This window comes from Calidris pugnax, unplaced genomic scaffold, assembly GCF_001431845.1.
Source record: "Calidris pugnax isolate Ruff unplaced genomic scaffold, ASM143184v1 scaffold51, whole genome shotgun sequence".
NCBI lineage: Eukaryota > Metazoa > Chordata > Aves > Charadriiformes > Scolopacidae > Calidris > Calidris pugnax.
In genome coordinates this window covers 245,923-262,122 of record NW_015090797.1, presented here as the reverse complement: position 1 = coordinate 262,122, position 16,200 = coordinate 245,923, and the positions used below count along the sequence as shown (strand labels likewise).

The following is a 16,200-nucleotide window of genomic DNA, read 5'->3' as shown; positions in this document are numbered from 1 at the left end:
TGTGCATGCTAGTCTATGTGTCTTTTATTCATCTATAAAAGTGATTATGTATTTTTATCTGTTGGAGCACTGGTACGTAAAATGCATTTTATTGCTTGATACTTCAGGTAAACAGTTAAAAAAAGTAAATAATACTTTTTCCAAATTAAGAGTAGCAAAACTCCTCTGGATCTGACCAATGGGACTGGCTCCAGCAACCCAGTGCAACAGGAACAAAATGGACAATCACACTTCAAATTGAGCTACAGTTTTAGTATCATTGTCCTCCCACCTCTCATCATCACTGGAAGCCTGAAGTCCCATCAGCACGAGTGTCAGTAAAACCCACTGATTTCAGCCTGTGAGCCAAATCACATTAGGCATGAGTTTTTCCCTAACAAACCCTGTTCTGGTCAGCCAGGGACCAGAAGAAACCACCTCAGCTCCATGTGAAAACTCATTGACATCTCCAAGTTGGTCATGGGTTTATTCTATGTTTTAAATGACAACGCAGTTCCTCAGCTCAGCATCACATGTTTTTGCAGGTATAATACCTTGGTGATTTGCTCTCCACACTGGCTCCCCACTGGAGTTCAGGTCCCTCTTTTAAGGGTCAAAAGCTGGGATAAGTTTAATCCTAACCTCCTGCTTTTCCTTGCTGGGCAGATGTGCCCTCCCACAATACCAAGGAGCAACAATTTTAGTGACTTCACAAGAAATAATTTGCACAGAGACCAAGGCCTAAGCTCTAGACATGGTAAGAAACTCTGTAGGAAATTAAAGCAACTTTTTGTCTCAGTTTTGGTTTAAACTCTCCTTTCTTCAGTTCTTGTACGCACAGATTCAAGTAGTGAGGAAGACATAAACCTGCACGCTAGAGGGGAGGAATATTTAAAAAGATAACATTGGCACTCTTCATCAAGAAATAAAAACCTGACATTTGCACACAGCTCCTCAAAGGACCTTATTTCCAGTTCCTCCAATATGGTAGAGAGGAATGATACAACACTAGGCGTGATGTTCTAAAAGGAGGTGAATAAGAGGCCAATACGGTTTGCTCTCTGTCAGGGTAGCCCTAGCCCAGAGGTCTGGTGCAAAGGGGCAGCTGCCCAGGCAGAACATGGCAAAGGAAACCTGAAGTATAATAATGAAAGGGATAATCAGAGCGCTGTGACATTAATCAGTATGAACAACCCACCAATAAAGAATGAAAAGAAACAGTGTGCCTGTCAGTATAATACCAGAAAAGCCAGACAGTGAGTTAACCTGAAATAGCAATAGTAGAACAGGCTGAAAACTGATTGCTCTGCAAACACAAGAAATTGTTACTGAAATATAATAGAAATAATGCAGACAGTTAAAATTCAGAAGCTATACCTATTAACTTCCATGGAATTATTCCAGAAATTAATTTGGCTCCTGTCCTGTATTGCAGGCATTTGCACTGATGGACTGTCTTTGTATATACTTGAGGATTGACTCTACTTGCAGTCAGCTGTCAAAAGCGGCAGAATCAGTTGAATGTAAATGTCTCAGCAGGGAACTCCACTAATTTTAACAATTACAGAAAGTCTCCCCCATACAAATGGCTCGAGACAGACCCTTAGCACACCAGGCAAAGCAGTAGAACTGAGATCCAGTCTGCTGGGGAAGTCCTCCATCTTGGGGATGGAGGGCAGATCCCCTTCTAGTTGTTCACTGTATGGATCGAGCAAGGTCCTACTCCATTCTGCTTTGGCACACTGGAGGTTTACCAAGACAGCCAGGCTGAAGCTCGGATCTGTAGAAAATGACTGAGAAAGATATCCAGGTGCTCATACCCAAAGCTGCAGCTTCATCGCTTCTTTAAGCTGACCCAAAAGCAAGCTGCTGACAAAGGGAGAGGTCTCACCTCTTCCATTACGCCAGCAGCGAGCGCTTCTGTGCGTGTGTGGTAAGCTAGATAACAGATTCACCCTAAAATAACCAACCAAACCGAAAAACAGTTACTCGTCACCTGGATCAGCCCCTAGATGGAACTTCCTGTGCAGCTGCTCAAGCCCTCACCCAGGATGGCAGCAGGGCTGGACCGCAGGGCCAGGAGCAGCATCAACAGCAGGAAGGGCAGGAGAGATGGACAGAGGGCTGATCTAGCAGCAGTCTGCAATTAGAATAGCCTTGGAGCCATCGTGAGAACTAAGCCTTTTATATCAGAGGAGGTGACGTGTTTTTTCGATGAGCCAACACTGAGGACCTGCTCTCAGCTCGGCGTGAGCCTCTCTCCTTTTCCACAGGAGACATAAGGCTCTGTTTTAATGCAGAGCACAGGAAGATTTCCATGCAGGGCAACTCAGGAAGAAGTCCTGCACTGACTTACGATTATCTGTGTGACTAAAGCCTCCCTTTCTTTGCCAAGGTAATAAGCCCTACCCCTAATCTTTTCTGCAGCGGAGTAAATATTAGATGTAATATAACAGATCTGGTGGCAGTTCTAGTGGAAATGTGCTGGTGTCATATCATGCACGACTGTACATACAAATGGCATCTTTTGAAAAACCCACGGATTTACAAGGTTTAAAGATACCATGTAGCACTAGTGACATCTGCAGGTGCACATTGGTTGGAGCAGCCAGAGGGAAAAAATTGCCAAAACTGAGGCTCCTGTGAGAAGCTAGCATAAGGAGAATCAGCAGATGCACTCACAGCACCTGCCTTCCCAAGCCAACCCAGGGATGAACGGGCCATCTCACCTGCTTTCTGAAGGAGTTAAGTCAGATGCCTCCTGCAAATCACACTCTGGAGGAGCTTCTCATTTTTTTGGCCATAGAGGTGGTGGGGGAAAGCTGGCCTCCTGTTTTACATGGCACCTACACAGCAGAGTGACTGTCCACCTTCCTAGGAGCAAGAAACAAAAGCATGATCATCACGGGGAGGCTGTGGTGCTTCTTCTGTCAGACCTAGGTAGGGTGACCAAGAGACACCAGCGTGAAGACCACAAACACAAATCATTGCACAGAAAATGGGGGAAAGGGAGCATCTGATTTTAGATGTTTCCACAGCTCAAGAGACATCAGTTAAGAGTCACTACTGGTTATATTGAGTTTTGTTGCAATCGATAGATCTAACAAATGTTCTTCTTTAAAGATAGAGTGATAAGAGGGAGTTCCTACAAGAAAAAAAAAAAAAGTCTACTGAAGATAAAAACTTTGGGCAGAGTTGTTTAGCAGGGAGAGAAAATGAGTGAGCAAGTATGCACTCGAGTGAAGATCAGAGCACTGCACGAACACTTAAGAGCGAGAAAGCTTGATCCATCTTGAAGTATAGTAGCCAGATCCCAAAAAAAAAAGGCCTAGAGGGGAAGTCTTGAGATGGCAATACCTAGATTTGGTGATATAAAAAAAGAGACAGTCTGATTTTTTCATTTCCCCTCTGTTCAAGAAAGCGGTCCCTTCTGCATGGTAAAAAATTGAGCTTCACCTTCATCTTCTCTCATTATATGGTGCTGTTCCAGTTTCTCCATATACAAATCCAGCCACTCACCTTTATAACAATTTACCCTATTTAAACTAGGAAAGGTATTTCTAACTCACTTCATTAACACTGCTGTTAAAACGTTGTTTTTAAACTAAATGCACAAAGGTAGAAAACAAGAACAAAGAGGAATTGCATTTTTTGGGTCTGGATACATCTCTTGCATTTCTTTGCTTAAAATGTCTTCATTTCTGATCTTGAGTGATTTCTTTTTTCAAACACTTTGTCTTAAATAAAAATTTTGCATTTTACATCCTGTTTAATCCAAGTTCTCAAAACCCTTACAAAATATTGTGCCAGAACCTCCACACAGTGGAAGGGAATCAGCAACGATTGCTTATATTTGTTAGGAATGCAGGTTGTTACATTTTGGCATTTGTGAGATAAGAGGGAGGCAGCACTGTCATTGTAGAAATACCAGGCATGAGACCTGTTCTAAAGAGATGATACGCAAGAACAATGTGTTCTATCCCAAAATTACAGCAGCCTAACAGCAGGTAGGCTATGAATGGTAAAGTTTGTATCATGTAAGCAGAAGTATTTATGATTCTGTTAGACTGCTAACATGTTAACAACAGCAGGTTTTACGCAGGGAACATTCAATTTCTGTGTAGAACTCTTAAAAAGAAAGACATTTTTACAGTACAGGAAATGAGAAAGAAACTGGTAATGTAAGTGAGAACAGCAATCAGATCTATGATATGTTTAGTGAAAAAGCTGTACCGAGATGTCTGGGGAACTGTTGAGTAAGGTGCACAGAAATATGTGCCACAGCAAGTCTATAGGCACTACAACATATGGAGGAACACAAATTACCTGATGCAAAATGGGAAACCGGGAACTACAGGAATACGAGAAATGTGGTGAGGCTGCAAAGAAAAAAAAAACAACCCAGCACTGAAGGGTGGAACTGGAGGGAAGACTGATATAATGATAAAGTATTAGGATAGCACTTATAAAAAAAAATTGAAAGAAATGAGTGGGACCTGGAATAGTTTTGTGGGAAGAAGGACAGGAAACCCTTGGATCACAGAGCTTGGAATCTCCTGGGGAGGCCCTGATCAGAGTGGATTTGCTTGGAAATTACTTGCTTGTGTGATTTCTTTCTTCCACTGTGGAAGACTTTGGTTCCCCAGGTATGGCTGGGGGACATCATAACACAAACATGAAATGACAAGCTGGGTCCAAGGACAATCTCAGAAGTCCAGTCAAAACCTCCAAAAATGCCAGAGGCAGAGCTGAGATCAGCCTACAGGTGCTCATGTAGCCCCAGCCAGGACCACCTCAGTCTAATGGTGCTCCAGAGCCTAAGGCTGATGTCAGGAATGGGGTCCAGGTGAGGCTGGTCATGGCAGCTGAGGCCTATTGGGTGCCCACAAGGCCCACAATGGTTCTGTTCTTGACAAACATTTGTTCAGCAAGAGGTTCCTTCCCTTCATCAGTTCTTTTGGTTAGAGCCCAAAGATTTTTGTTATGAAGGATTATGCTGCTGTTCAGTGATGAAACTTACACGCCACGTGTCCAGAAGCCAAACAGATTCCTCCTTAAAAACATGACACTGTTTTATTCAACTCTAGCTTTTGCACTTAGATACACATCTGAATTTTGTTTATAAAAGCTTTTTCCTCACACATTTTCGTAGCCATTTTCAAGTAAATTCTGTACTTCAAAGTCAAGTTTTACTTTGGTATTTGAAACTGTGTGGTGTTTTTTTTTAATGTGTAAGAAAGACAGGTCACTCACTTATCCAATAATGCTTATGTGAAAAGGCCCATATGGTCCTGTTAATCCAAGGGAGAAGTGTAATTTGCATCTGACAAGGCTATCACTTTTCCCTCTAACCAGCACCCTTACTGATGCCTTTCTTCAGCGCAGACTGCATACCAAGGCTTGCAGGTCCTGCACTGACCATGAGTCAGAGCACATTTAGGGAGAATTTCATGTCATCAGCACTTAAGTCAGCAATGCAGCTTACTTGTGCAACTTTCCTGAGGACCCTCGGTCTACAAGAACCTTCTTGGACTAAACCCCTCCCTCTGACAGTTCCCAATATTTCAGCTGCCTGGCTGAAGGATGAGGATTACAATGTACAGAGATCCTGTGTCTTTCTCTGTTGGAAATAACTTCTACATCAGAAGAATAAAGAGACTAATCTAACCCCTCACCTAAACCACTCCATTTTTCTTGCCCATCAGCCTCTTTCTTACTCCTCTATCCTACAAACAACAGCTCACAAAAGGTGAGGGAGACAAGAGCAACCAGACTCTATTTATTTGCCAATAGAGTTGCAAAGGGTGCCAGAGATAAGCCAAAGGTATTAATGAAATGTCTACCCATGCCCCTAAACCCAAGTTTGCATCAAGCAGCACTGTCCAGTTAGAGTAATTATTCTGGCAACTTCTAACATGTCAAATAAGCCCAAATGGAGTCAGTGTTAGATACTCCACTGGCCCTCAGAGGAGCTAGGCTTGTGCTCAGTTATCTTCTACTAACTAATTTCAACTTGCTCTTCCTAAGGCTTGCACAGGGCACTGATGCAGACTTCATAAGGCCTCAGGCTGCTTAAAAATAAGTCCCTGTGGGTACCAGCATTCAGTCCTTGTTCTGGCCTGTACCAACCAGCTGTGGCAGAGACCAGGCTGGTAGGAGAAGCAAGCAAAAGATGGAAGCCAGGAAGAAAAAAAAAAAAAGGTAAGTCAGAGATAAAAGAGTATGTGCCCTTATCTACACATGGCAATGGTTTAATTTCATAGATAGCCTTTTAATAAGCTAACCAGAATGAGATCTTTAACTCCCTATTGCTAACACTATCAAAATTATGTCTTATAAGGCATTAAGGAGTCATTTGCTCTTACAGCTGACGTAAAAGGATTTGTTTGCACATGTTCAACATTACTGACTTTACAAGTTGCATTTTAAAGAATGACAAAAGCTTTGCAGGGTAAAATACTGGTACACACTGTGCTTAAAGAAAACAGATGGGTGTTGCGGGCATCTGTGCTTTGTGTTCTGACCTGCTTTGGATATATCTGTTGAATTTTAGCAGTAATTTCAAGACCAACTCATTGGCCAAGGTCCTCTAAAGCCCAGTGCTGTTTAGGCATCAGCTAAAAAGATTACATCTAGTCTAAAGGACAAACAAGAACTGTATTCAGAGAATGCTGGAGAGAAGGTAGAAAAGCCAATATGCTTTTGTAAACATCTCAGTTACACCATAGTCTTCTATGGTGTAGTAAGTTTACATTTTGGTCTCTGTTAGTCCAAAAAGAAATGCAACAGAGAGAAAAAATATCAAAGGAAATGGTAATGGGCCAGAGTCCACAGAAGGAAAAAACTTCATTTCAACAGCTGAGTGTGACAGTGGAACACCAGGCTGGGCTGGGTAATCACCTGGGTAATCTTGGTCAAGTTTGTTCCCAAAAGGCTGACTGCCCATCAGTGTTTCCTAGCAGTTAAAAAATTTTTACAGGATCAAAACTAGAATTATTCCCTTCAAGTTTTGGTTTTTGTTGGGTTTTTGTTGGTTTTTTTTTGTTTTTTTTAAATTATGTATTTCTTTCACACATTCTTTGTATTACATTATTTTCAGTTCATATGTTGTATCTCATGGTTAACATCTTCAACAAAGCTATATTTAAAAAATATGTCTGTAAAGAAATTTCTATTGGCTCTTATAGTTCTCAGCTCCTGTTTGAGAGACAACACATCCTACATTAGTGAATACAAGTGTAAGCTGTGTAAGTAGATAATTTTAGATCATCACATAATATAGCAAAACAAATAACTATAATAAGTAGTAGTTAGTTCAGCCCAAAAGGATAACATTCAGATGAGTGTTAAGTAAAATATACTAATATATTATATGAATATACACCAAATAAAATTGGAAGATAAAAGAGAGGTTCACTACTTCTCACATTTCTTTAGTATTTATTCTTCCATTTATTTGCTAGACTTATACTTACTGACAATGTGATGAAAAGAAACTATTTGCATATAAAATAGCTACACCTGTTTATTTAGTAAGGAATTTAGTACCTAGTAATTGCAGAGTTGTGCAACTAAATAACCCTTAACAGTTTGGAGGAGATTACCCCCATGCTGTTTCAGCTAAGGCACCGCTCATACTATAGGTAGTCATCAAGGTCAGTTATTTTCCTGGCTCATGCAGCAAACCAAACACAGCCTTACACAGTGTGTAAGAAATTAACCCATTTATCATAACCTCCAACAAAGGGCTTGTAAGAGAAATAGAATCATAGAATGGTTTAGGTTCAAAGAGACCGTAAAGACTGTGTAATTCCAGGTTGATCAAAGCCACATCCAGCCTGATCTTGAACACTTCCAGGGGTGGGGCAGCCACAGCTTCTCTGGGCAACCTGTTCCAGTGTCTCACCACCCTCATAGTGAAAAAATTCTTCCTAATGTCTAATCTAAATCTATACTCTTTCAGTTTGAAGGCATTACTCCTCATCCTGTCACTACATGCCCTGGTAAAAAGTCCCTCTACGGCTTTCTTGTAGGCCCACTTCAGACACTGGAAGGCTGCTATAAGGTCTGCCCAGAGCCCTCTTTTCTTCAGGCTGAACAACCCCAACTAACTCCACCTCAGAGGTACAGAAGAAGACAAATAAGATATAATATTCACATTTAGCCTGTTTTCAATTATTCAAATTGCTTGCTTGCTGGGACGCTGAACTGAATGGGGATTAGCTCAGGTGCAGAATTCAGTTGGCCCCTGTGCATTATGTCATATTTGCCAGCTTTTTTCACAGTGTGGGTCAGAACTTTGCTGGGAGTCACAAAACGATCCAGAGGGGGCTGGACAGTGTTAGAGCTGCTTGGACTGACTCTTGTACACATCCTCCCCTGGGCCAGCAGCGGTGTATTTTCTCCCTCAAGGACTAAGAACAAATACTACTCTTTTCTATCTCTCAAAACTATAGCTGTAGAAGGTTTGTTTCTCAAAGAATAGCTGGAGATGCACATAAATGCTTTACACACCTGAATTCTCTACTGCTGCCTCTGAGCATGTATGCGGATTAATGCCCTTCTGCAGAGAACACCTTCACTTCAGTTTTTAAAAGTAGTCCCTGTGTTCCCTTGATGTTTGAACATCCTTTGTGAAAAGAAGTAATCCTGCTATGTGTCTGACAACTAAAGTCATAACTTAACTGGATGTTTTATAGTAAGGAAAAAAGTGCTTCTGAATGCAATACAAACTGTTCAAAAGAAACAGAATAGAGAGTATATTAACTTTAGAATACTATTTATCTTCTGGCAAATAATACCCACCTTTACTATGTTTTCAACTAATACAACCCATGTACACAAAGGTAAGCTGCACTGCAACTGAAGACAGTATCTTCAACAACCAGAGTGAAGATAACATGGACAGACTGCTGGGGGAAGTCAGACAGAGGCAATATCCTTTAACCAGCCAATTGAAACAGCTGGGAAAAGTACCCAACCTTTGGGCATGCGTGTTTGTCTGAAGGAGGACATACATCACAGAAGGTTTATCTAGGCTTTCTAACTAGGCTAATCTCCTGGAAGACACTAGTTTCAAACTGAGGCTACTTATATCCCTCATCCAGCTGCTCTTGAGCCTTTGTTTGTTTGTTTGTTTTTTCTTCTAGAAAGAGCCTGATCTCATTTGTGTCAACTTTTTTGGACATAATATTTTCATGAAAGCCATTCGAAATTTAACATGACAGTGAGGGCAGAGAAATGGATTAAGAGAGGAATTGATCAACAAAAGCCAAAAGGTTATTTCATACAAGGTGTTATGAACACAAGTTCCTTTGCAGGCCCCACGAATAATCATTAGCAAAGTGTATGGGGCCCAGCAAATGGCAAACGCACACACAATTATGGCAAGTGACTTTGCTATTTTTTTGTCCTGCTGCAGTTTTGACCTGGTCCTTGCACAGAAAGAAATAGAGAAGTCATTTGCAGGGGTGATAGAACCGCCTCTGGATGGAGATGAGCTCTCAGTTACCAAAGACTCTTTCTTTGGCCTTGTGGAGGAGGAAACACTGTCCTCTGCTTCCGATGAAGGAGAAAACGTTCCCAGCCTCGGTGAGAGGCAAAATCTCCATGAGAGGCTGTCACGCCTTGCAGGCTGGTAGTCCTGTGTGCTCCCGTGCCGCTGGCGCCTCTGGATGTTGTGGAAGATGTGCACGTTGAAGTAGGTCACCGAGAGCAGCGGCACAAAGAACTCCAGGGTGGAAGCACACAGGAGGAAGTACCAGTTGTCGAAGAACTCGGCGTGGCACTGATCGGCCGCTACCACGCTGTATCCGGCCACATGCTCCCAGAAGAGGATTGCTGGGCAGTAGAGGAGGAAGGCAAAGACCCAGATGGCCACCATCTTGATGACAGGGTTGGATGTTGTTCTTGGCTGGGCTCTGTAGGATACCTGCGAGGGAAAAAAAGAAAAAGGTCACTCTTGTAGAGACAGGTTTTGGAACTTACAGAAGTAGCAAGAGAGGAACTTAGCAGAGTACTTGGTAATTAAGAACGAGGGCTATGCTGATCAGCTGGAGCTCACACAAGTATGTTTAATTCACTGGTGTTGACATAATGTAGGGGTGTCTCTCTACAGGTTAATGTAACTATGCTAGGGTCCTGGTCCATGGGTGAAACATGATCATCCATCAGTACCTAATAATTGCTATGCCTTGTTTGAGACATCTGTGGTCTGAAGTGCCAGAGTAATTAGCATTTTATAGTTGTTCAGAGCATGACTCCCATTCACTGACAACTGCACTGCTTTTTGCAGTGTTTTACAAGCAAATAGGATTATATGCGTCACAGTGGTCAACAGAATATACGTGGCACATATATTTAACACCCACTTTTGAATTACACACTTCATGAGCAGGTAGGACTAGATTGCAGCTCTGCAGTGGAGCCTTTAGCTGATGAAACCTTCTTCCCCACTCCAGGGCCAGTACATATTTTCCACTATATGTTGCAGAACAGATAGATATCTTGTAGCTTACATCCTGCTCCATCCCTTTCACAAGATGACAGGGTGAACATGTAATTCTTGGAATTTAGTCATCCAATTGGAAAAAAAAGTATGAATTAATGTCAGAAAAGCCTATCATACAAGTGTCCATAGGTCTTAATTACATATGTGCAGGTGGTGTGAATTTTGCACTGTAAATGCTGAGTCTTTGGCTTTCCATTATAACATTTCTTATGTGCAAAATGTCTTAGTGTTTGATTTCCCAGATTTTTTTCCTTTAAATAGAATAAAATAAAATAACAGAAAGTAATAGAATATAATAAAAAGGCAAGTATAATAAATAAAATTAATTATCATTAATAAATGAAATCCTATCATATGACATTATGTTGACATTATCATACATCACCAAAGAGCTGGAACCTTTAGCTCTCCCTGACATTTCCCTGCCGCTAGAGCTAACAGACTGACTAGTCAGAAATTCTGGTCTCCATCCTTAGCATGAACCAAGACATAAAGCACACGTATGGTGGGTAGGATGTTCTGCGGAGAGCAGAGACATAGGTTGTGTTTGGGGTTCTGCCCAAGGTGTTGAGAGGAGTTTATTGCCTCACGTCCACAGGCAGTCTGGGCAATCTGCCTCTTGTCCCACTCTCTGCCCACTTTGATCTTGCTCCCAGTCTTCTCCAGGAACATTTGAGGTCACGTCTCAGCCCTAGACATCCTCCCCAGTGTCCTTCACCTCACTGCCCTAGCCCCACTGCCTTTTCCTCCCATTTTAGGGCATTTTAGGTCCAAACTTTCCCCCTGATTTTAGGCCCAAACCCATATCCAGTTTATTTCTAGTTTCGTCTTTCCTTGCCTGCTTTATACCAGCCTCATGCCTTACCCTTTTCACCCCTCAGCCTGCTTTCCCTCAAGCAGCAGCACAACAGCAACCTGCAGCAGAAATTGTGAGAAAAGTCCTGTTTGACCAGCTCCAGACTGGAACATGCTCAATGCAGAATGTTCACCACATCTAGATGCAGATATCTAATAATTTCCATGTGCCAGCACATTTTTGAGGGTATTATCTCAATTAAATTTGGGCTTATACTCACCAACATGGCAAAGGTGGGTGAATATAATCCACCAATGAGCTTGAGACAAAAATCAGAGAAGTTATAAACAGGGTACTTACAGCTTTAGTAACTGACAGAAAACGGTCGTAGCTGATAAGAACAATGTTAAATACTGAAGCTGTGCACAGGAGATAGTCCAGAGCTAGCCAGAGCTTGCAGATGCCTCTTCCCAAGAGCCATTTCCCCGTCAGGCAGTAAGGGATGTAGAGAGGTATGCAGAATGCACCTGTGGAAAGCAACCACAGAGACATCACACAGTTCATACGGATTGCAGGCGGTACTCCTGGCAGCAGAGACACTAGTCTGGTGTTTGGCCAAAAAAAAATAAATCTATACAGGAGAATATGTAATTTATATATATAAATTCTTACATTCTCATGAAATCCAACAGTGACTTTGTATGTATTAGAGTTTAGTGTATTTGGGTGTGCTGACTGTTGGGAATAAGCTCAGGGCAAACCAGCAAAGAAGGATTTGCTTAAGAAGAAAACTGCACTTTAGGCAACTTATAGTTTCTAAAGATATATAATCAGTGCTGCAGCATAAATACGCTGTGGTTGCACTCTGACATGTAACCTCATCACTGTTTATCCTCTAGTCTTTTATCTGCGTTACAGTTTTCCCGCAAACACATCTGCAGATGTTGCTAATGTCGGTTATTAATTTAAGATTGGCCAGCTTTTGTAAGCTAGACACAATATATTGGACAGTCTGTGTGGTATCTAGAAACCTCTTCTACCCAAAATATAGCAGTCACAGCAGAGGTATGAAACCTTCTCCCACTTTTAAGATGTGTTTTAATCTCATGATAGCTCTCCAGCTCAAATTAACTCCAGAACTATTTTTTGGTTTGTTTTTTTTTTTTTTCCTCCAAAAGGCCTTCCACTGTTTATAATAAAATCATGTATTTTGTTTGCCAGCAACTTCTTCATTTTACCACTAATATTCTTTCAAAAGTATGGCACAGTATCTGATGCTACATTCTTGAAAACACCAATCCGCTAGAGACAAATACAAAACTATGTGCACCTCCAAGATCCACTTTAAACTCTTCAGATTATTCTTTTTCAATATGTCCATCAGGATTTTAGAAATTACTGAATTTAGAAATTACTGAAGTTGCTGTGGCCCACTGACAATAAACCTCTGGGAAAGGAGCTGACAGACTGTAATCAACAGGCAAATGCGCACAGCACTTTGAATACTGATAGCTTGCTTTAACATATACCTTAAATACAAGCAGCATCACTATTGTACAAAATACTCATTTTTCAGAGTTGCTGATGACAGCTACTGCTCTCATCAGCTTCAACGGGATCAATGTTTGGCACCATGTCAAAAAGTAATGACTGCTTTTAGCTATAGACATAAATACAGATGCAAGAACCAGGTTTTAAGCATTTATATTGGAAACTATTCTCATTTTTAATAATCAGAAGCTGCAAAAGACATGAGTCACGTGCCTGGAAAAAGTCCAGATTTCTAAGAAATTAAAAAAATACCATAGCAACTTCAGAAAATAAAGCATTTTCTGACCGATCCCAGAGACAAAGTCAGATTTACATGGTCTGTAGGCCAACATAAAGCTGATATCAATCATTTACACTTGGCTGATTTAAGACTCCATGAGGCATCAGCTGCAAACAAGAACTGATGTAGGAGGTAGATATTTAAACCTCTTGATTAAGATTGTAAGATAACAAGGAGAAACAGACTTTTGCAGAAGACCTGAGCAATGAAATGACAGCTCTAGCAAACTGTCTGCCTGGAGCAGGAAAATGAAGGCTCCAGCACACGTATCGTTTGGTTTCCACCCCACAAGTCAAGCCCCAGAATTAGGCACCATCGGTTATAAATGGCACAAAAGAAGAAAAATCTTAAAGGCTAAAGTAGTACACTGCACCACACAGCAGTGACAAAGGAATGGCAGTTTGGAGGGACAGTATTGCCAGGAGTAGAATAGGTCAGTGAGTGTTATTTCTCTCTTCATTAGTTTAGTGAATACTGCTCTCTGTGACTGTCCTGAAGAGAGAGCACTTGTGGGCAGGAATAATATCTCCTTGATAGCCCCAACTCAAGGTGTTTGCTGGAATGTGGGCTTTGCCAGGCTTTCTGTGCTGCATGGGCTGTTTCTCTGGCCTGAACCCTGAAGGACTGGGGGCTGCACCTCCCACCTCCTCTCCTGTCATCACCCACCAGGACTGGATCCGTGGCACCTCCAGGGTACCAACTGTCCTGGACTTCTGCAATGACACTGTGGGGAGAGGGGACTAGCAAGGAAAACAGACAGGGGATGCCAGCAGGCTGTTGCTGGCATCAAGAAATCCATCTGATCTATAGCCTGCATTGAGGGGAAGCAGGTAAAAAGTCATAGTGGTGAAGTATTTTTCTGTAGTGTAATACATTTGTAAGCCATTAGTACTAATTAATTTACCTGGATGTGCCACAGGTAGCTTTATAAGAAAACAGTTACATTGTCAAATATGAGGATGTTCTGAAATATGTGATCTTATGGAAGTTACATTGTCAAATATGAGGATGTTCTGAAGTATGTGATCTTATGGAAGGATCAAGGGTAAATCATAAATAGCAGCAAACAACTTCTTTCCTTCAGTTAGTATTCATATACAATAGTTGTTCCTTTTTCCTGAAGCAACATCAAAAGTATTTATATTTTAAAAAAGAATGAATTTCTCATTATAACATATTTTGAGATATAACAGTCTACTAAAACACTTAATGCAGTTTCCACCATTCCTTCCCCTCCTCCTAGAGACAGAGCTGGGAAATAGTTCTCTTAGAAGAAACCAACCACCCAGCAAAAGAAGCCCCCTCGCTTCTCCTAAGATCCCGAGGAAACAATCAGCACACGCCTCCACGGCTGCCACTTACCCACTGCAAAGTCAGAAATGGCAAGGTTGAGAAAGTAATAGTTACTCCGGTGCCGGAGGTTTCTGTCCATGATGAAAGCAAGGATCACCAGGACGTTTCCGAGGATGGTGACCAGAGCCAGCAATGCCATGAGGAAGGCCAGCAGCACCAACACGCCCAGGGAAAACTCGGGGCTCGGCGGCTCTGTGGGAGAAGTCTCATTAAGTGCTCCGGCCACGTGCAGGGTTTCGGCAGTGCTGTTGTCCATGTTGCCTCTCCAGGTCAGGTCAGTCTGGAAAAAAATTCACATCTGGCAGAGTTATCCAAAAAGTTGAGACAAGTCTGTTAACAGGACGGGCTGAATACCGACACATCCAAAAAAAATCACAATATCAGAATAACCGATCACAAGACTTCAAGGCTTGGAGCGTCTCGCGTTCCTTGATCTGAATGCATCTATTGATCTGAAAACAAAATCTATAAAAAAGACACCTCATAAGCAGCAGTTAGTGCACGCTTTAAAACAAATTATCTCTTTCTTTCCTGAACGTTGATCTTTATCTTCTGAGGTCAGAAAAGTTAGTCTGAAAACAACCTTTTTCACAGTCAAGCAGTTTGCATATTAGCATTGTGCAAGCATTTTTACACATTGATCTCATTTTCACTTCCCCAGTGGTTAGCAGGATTTAAATTATTACAATTTTATTTCTCTTACAGTAAAATGCAGGCATGGTAGTGCTTGCTGCTCTACCACTTACCACATTGTACAGTTAAGAACAGAGATGTATACTTCTTAATGCTGCTGGTTACAGAGCATTTAAAATTCAGTTATACACAGCAGAAGTGTCACCAATACCTTTTCAGCTCATCCTAATCAGGAGCACGTCCAGCTTCGGGCACAGCAAACCAAATACGTAGACTTTGGAGGTGAGGGATGGCCCATCTAATCCTCCACTTGCCAAGTGGTTCCAGGTGGTCCCACTCCACCAAGTGCCAAACACTTCACCCTCTGCAGGTGTCAGAAGGCAGGTTCCTTCCTCATCCCAATTTCCCTTATTTTGGTAGGAGCACGTGGAGGTTGGCCGGCCGTGGTGGTGACTCGTGCCTGCTGCTCATCCCTAAACCCCGTAGCACTTCCTGCCGACAGTTCTCACACCGAGACTGCAACTACGGTGGGTGCTTGAGAAGATGTAGGGCAATAAGCAAGGAAAGAGAAGGTGGACAAGGTGTGGGGAAGGAGAGGTGCAGTGCTCTGATCCTGTCTTGGGGAAGCAAAGGGAAATACACTGCAAGGAGTAACTAAAGGAAAAGGCGCAGGGCAATAGGAACAGAAGGAAGGAAGGAAGAATCCTCAGGAAGGATGAAACGTGACAAACAGGCACCTGCCTCGGGTGCCTGTGCACAAATGCAGCCTGGGACCTGTGTTCCTCCAACGCACAGGAGGAACTAGAGCTCCCTGTGCAGCCACAAAGCCACCAAGCTGTCAGAGTAACGGAGGTGGTGGGGCAGCTCGGGCAGGTGGAGGGCTGCAGAGACAAGCTTGTCAGGCAAGACAGGCAGAGAAGATGAGGAGCAAGGATTACCTGCCACGTGCAGGAGCAGATTGAATGTATGGAGCTCTTCCATGAGACAGGCAGTCTGGTTGCAAATTTGTGGGTCCGGGTTGGAGGAGGGGCCAGTGACACAGGTGACATAGTGGTGGGAGCGTGTTGCAAATCACCCTGAGCAGGGTCAGGCAGTTGA

General features: G+C 42.3%; 1 protein-coding gene across 1 annotated transcript; it reads right to left on the bottom strand.

Moving 5' to 3' along the window:
- Positions 1–9,124: 9,124 nt before the first annotated feature.
- On the bottom strand, positions 9,125–14,656 carry LOC106885063 (histamine H3 receptor-like). Its single transcript, XM_014936891.1, has 3 exons — positions 14,479–14,656; positions 11,646–11,812; positions 9,125–9,910 (listed from the first exon to the last, which is right to left on the bottom strand). The coding sequence occupies exons 1-3, from the start codon at positions 14,606–14,608 to the stop codon at positions 9,125–9,127; spliced, it is 1,083 nt and encodes a 360-aa protein (XP_014792377.1). The 5' UTR covers positions 14,609–14,656.
- Positions 14,657–16,200: the final 1,544 nt, after the last annotated feature.

Coding starts and splice junctions, on each gene's coding strand:
- LOC106885063 (XM_014936891.1), bottom strand. CDS start 14,608: ATGGCATTGCTGGCTCTGGTCACCATCCTCGGAAACGTCCTGGTGATC. Junction 11,813..14,478: donor CATTTCTGACTTTGCAGTGG/GTAAGTGGCAGC, acceptor TGCTTTCCACAG/GTGCATTCTGCATACCTCTC. Junction 9,911..11,645: donor TTCTGTCAGTTACTAAAGCT/GTAAGTACCCTG, acceptor TTTCCCTCGCAG/GTATCCTACAGAGCCCAGCC.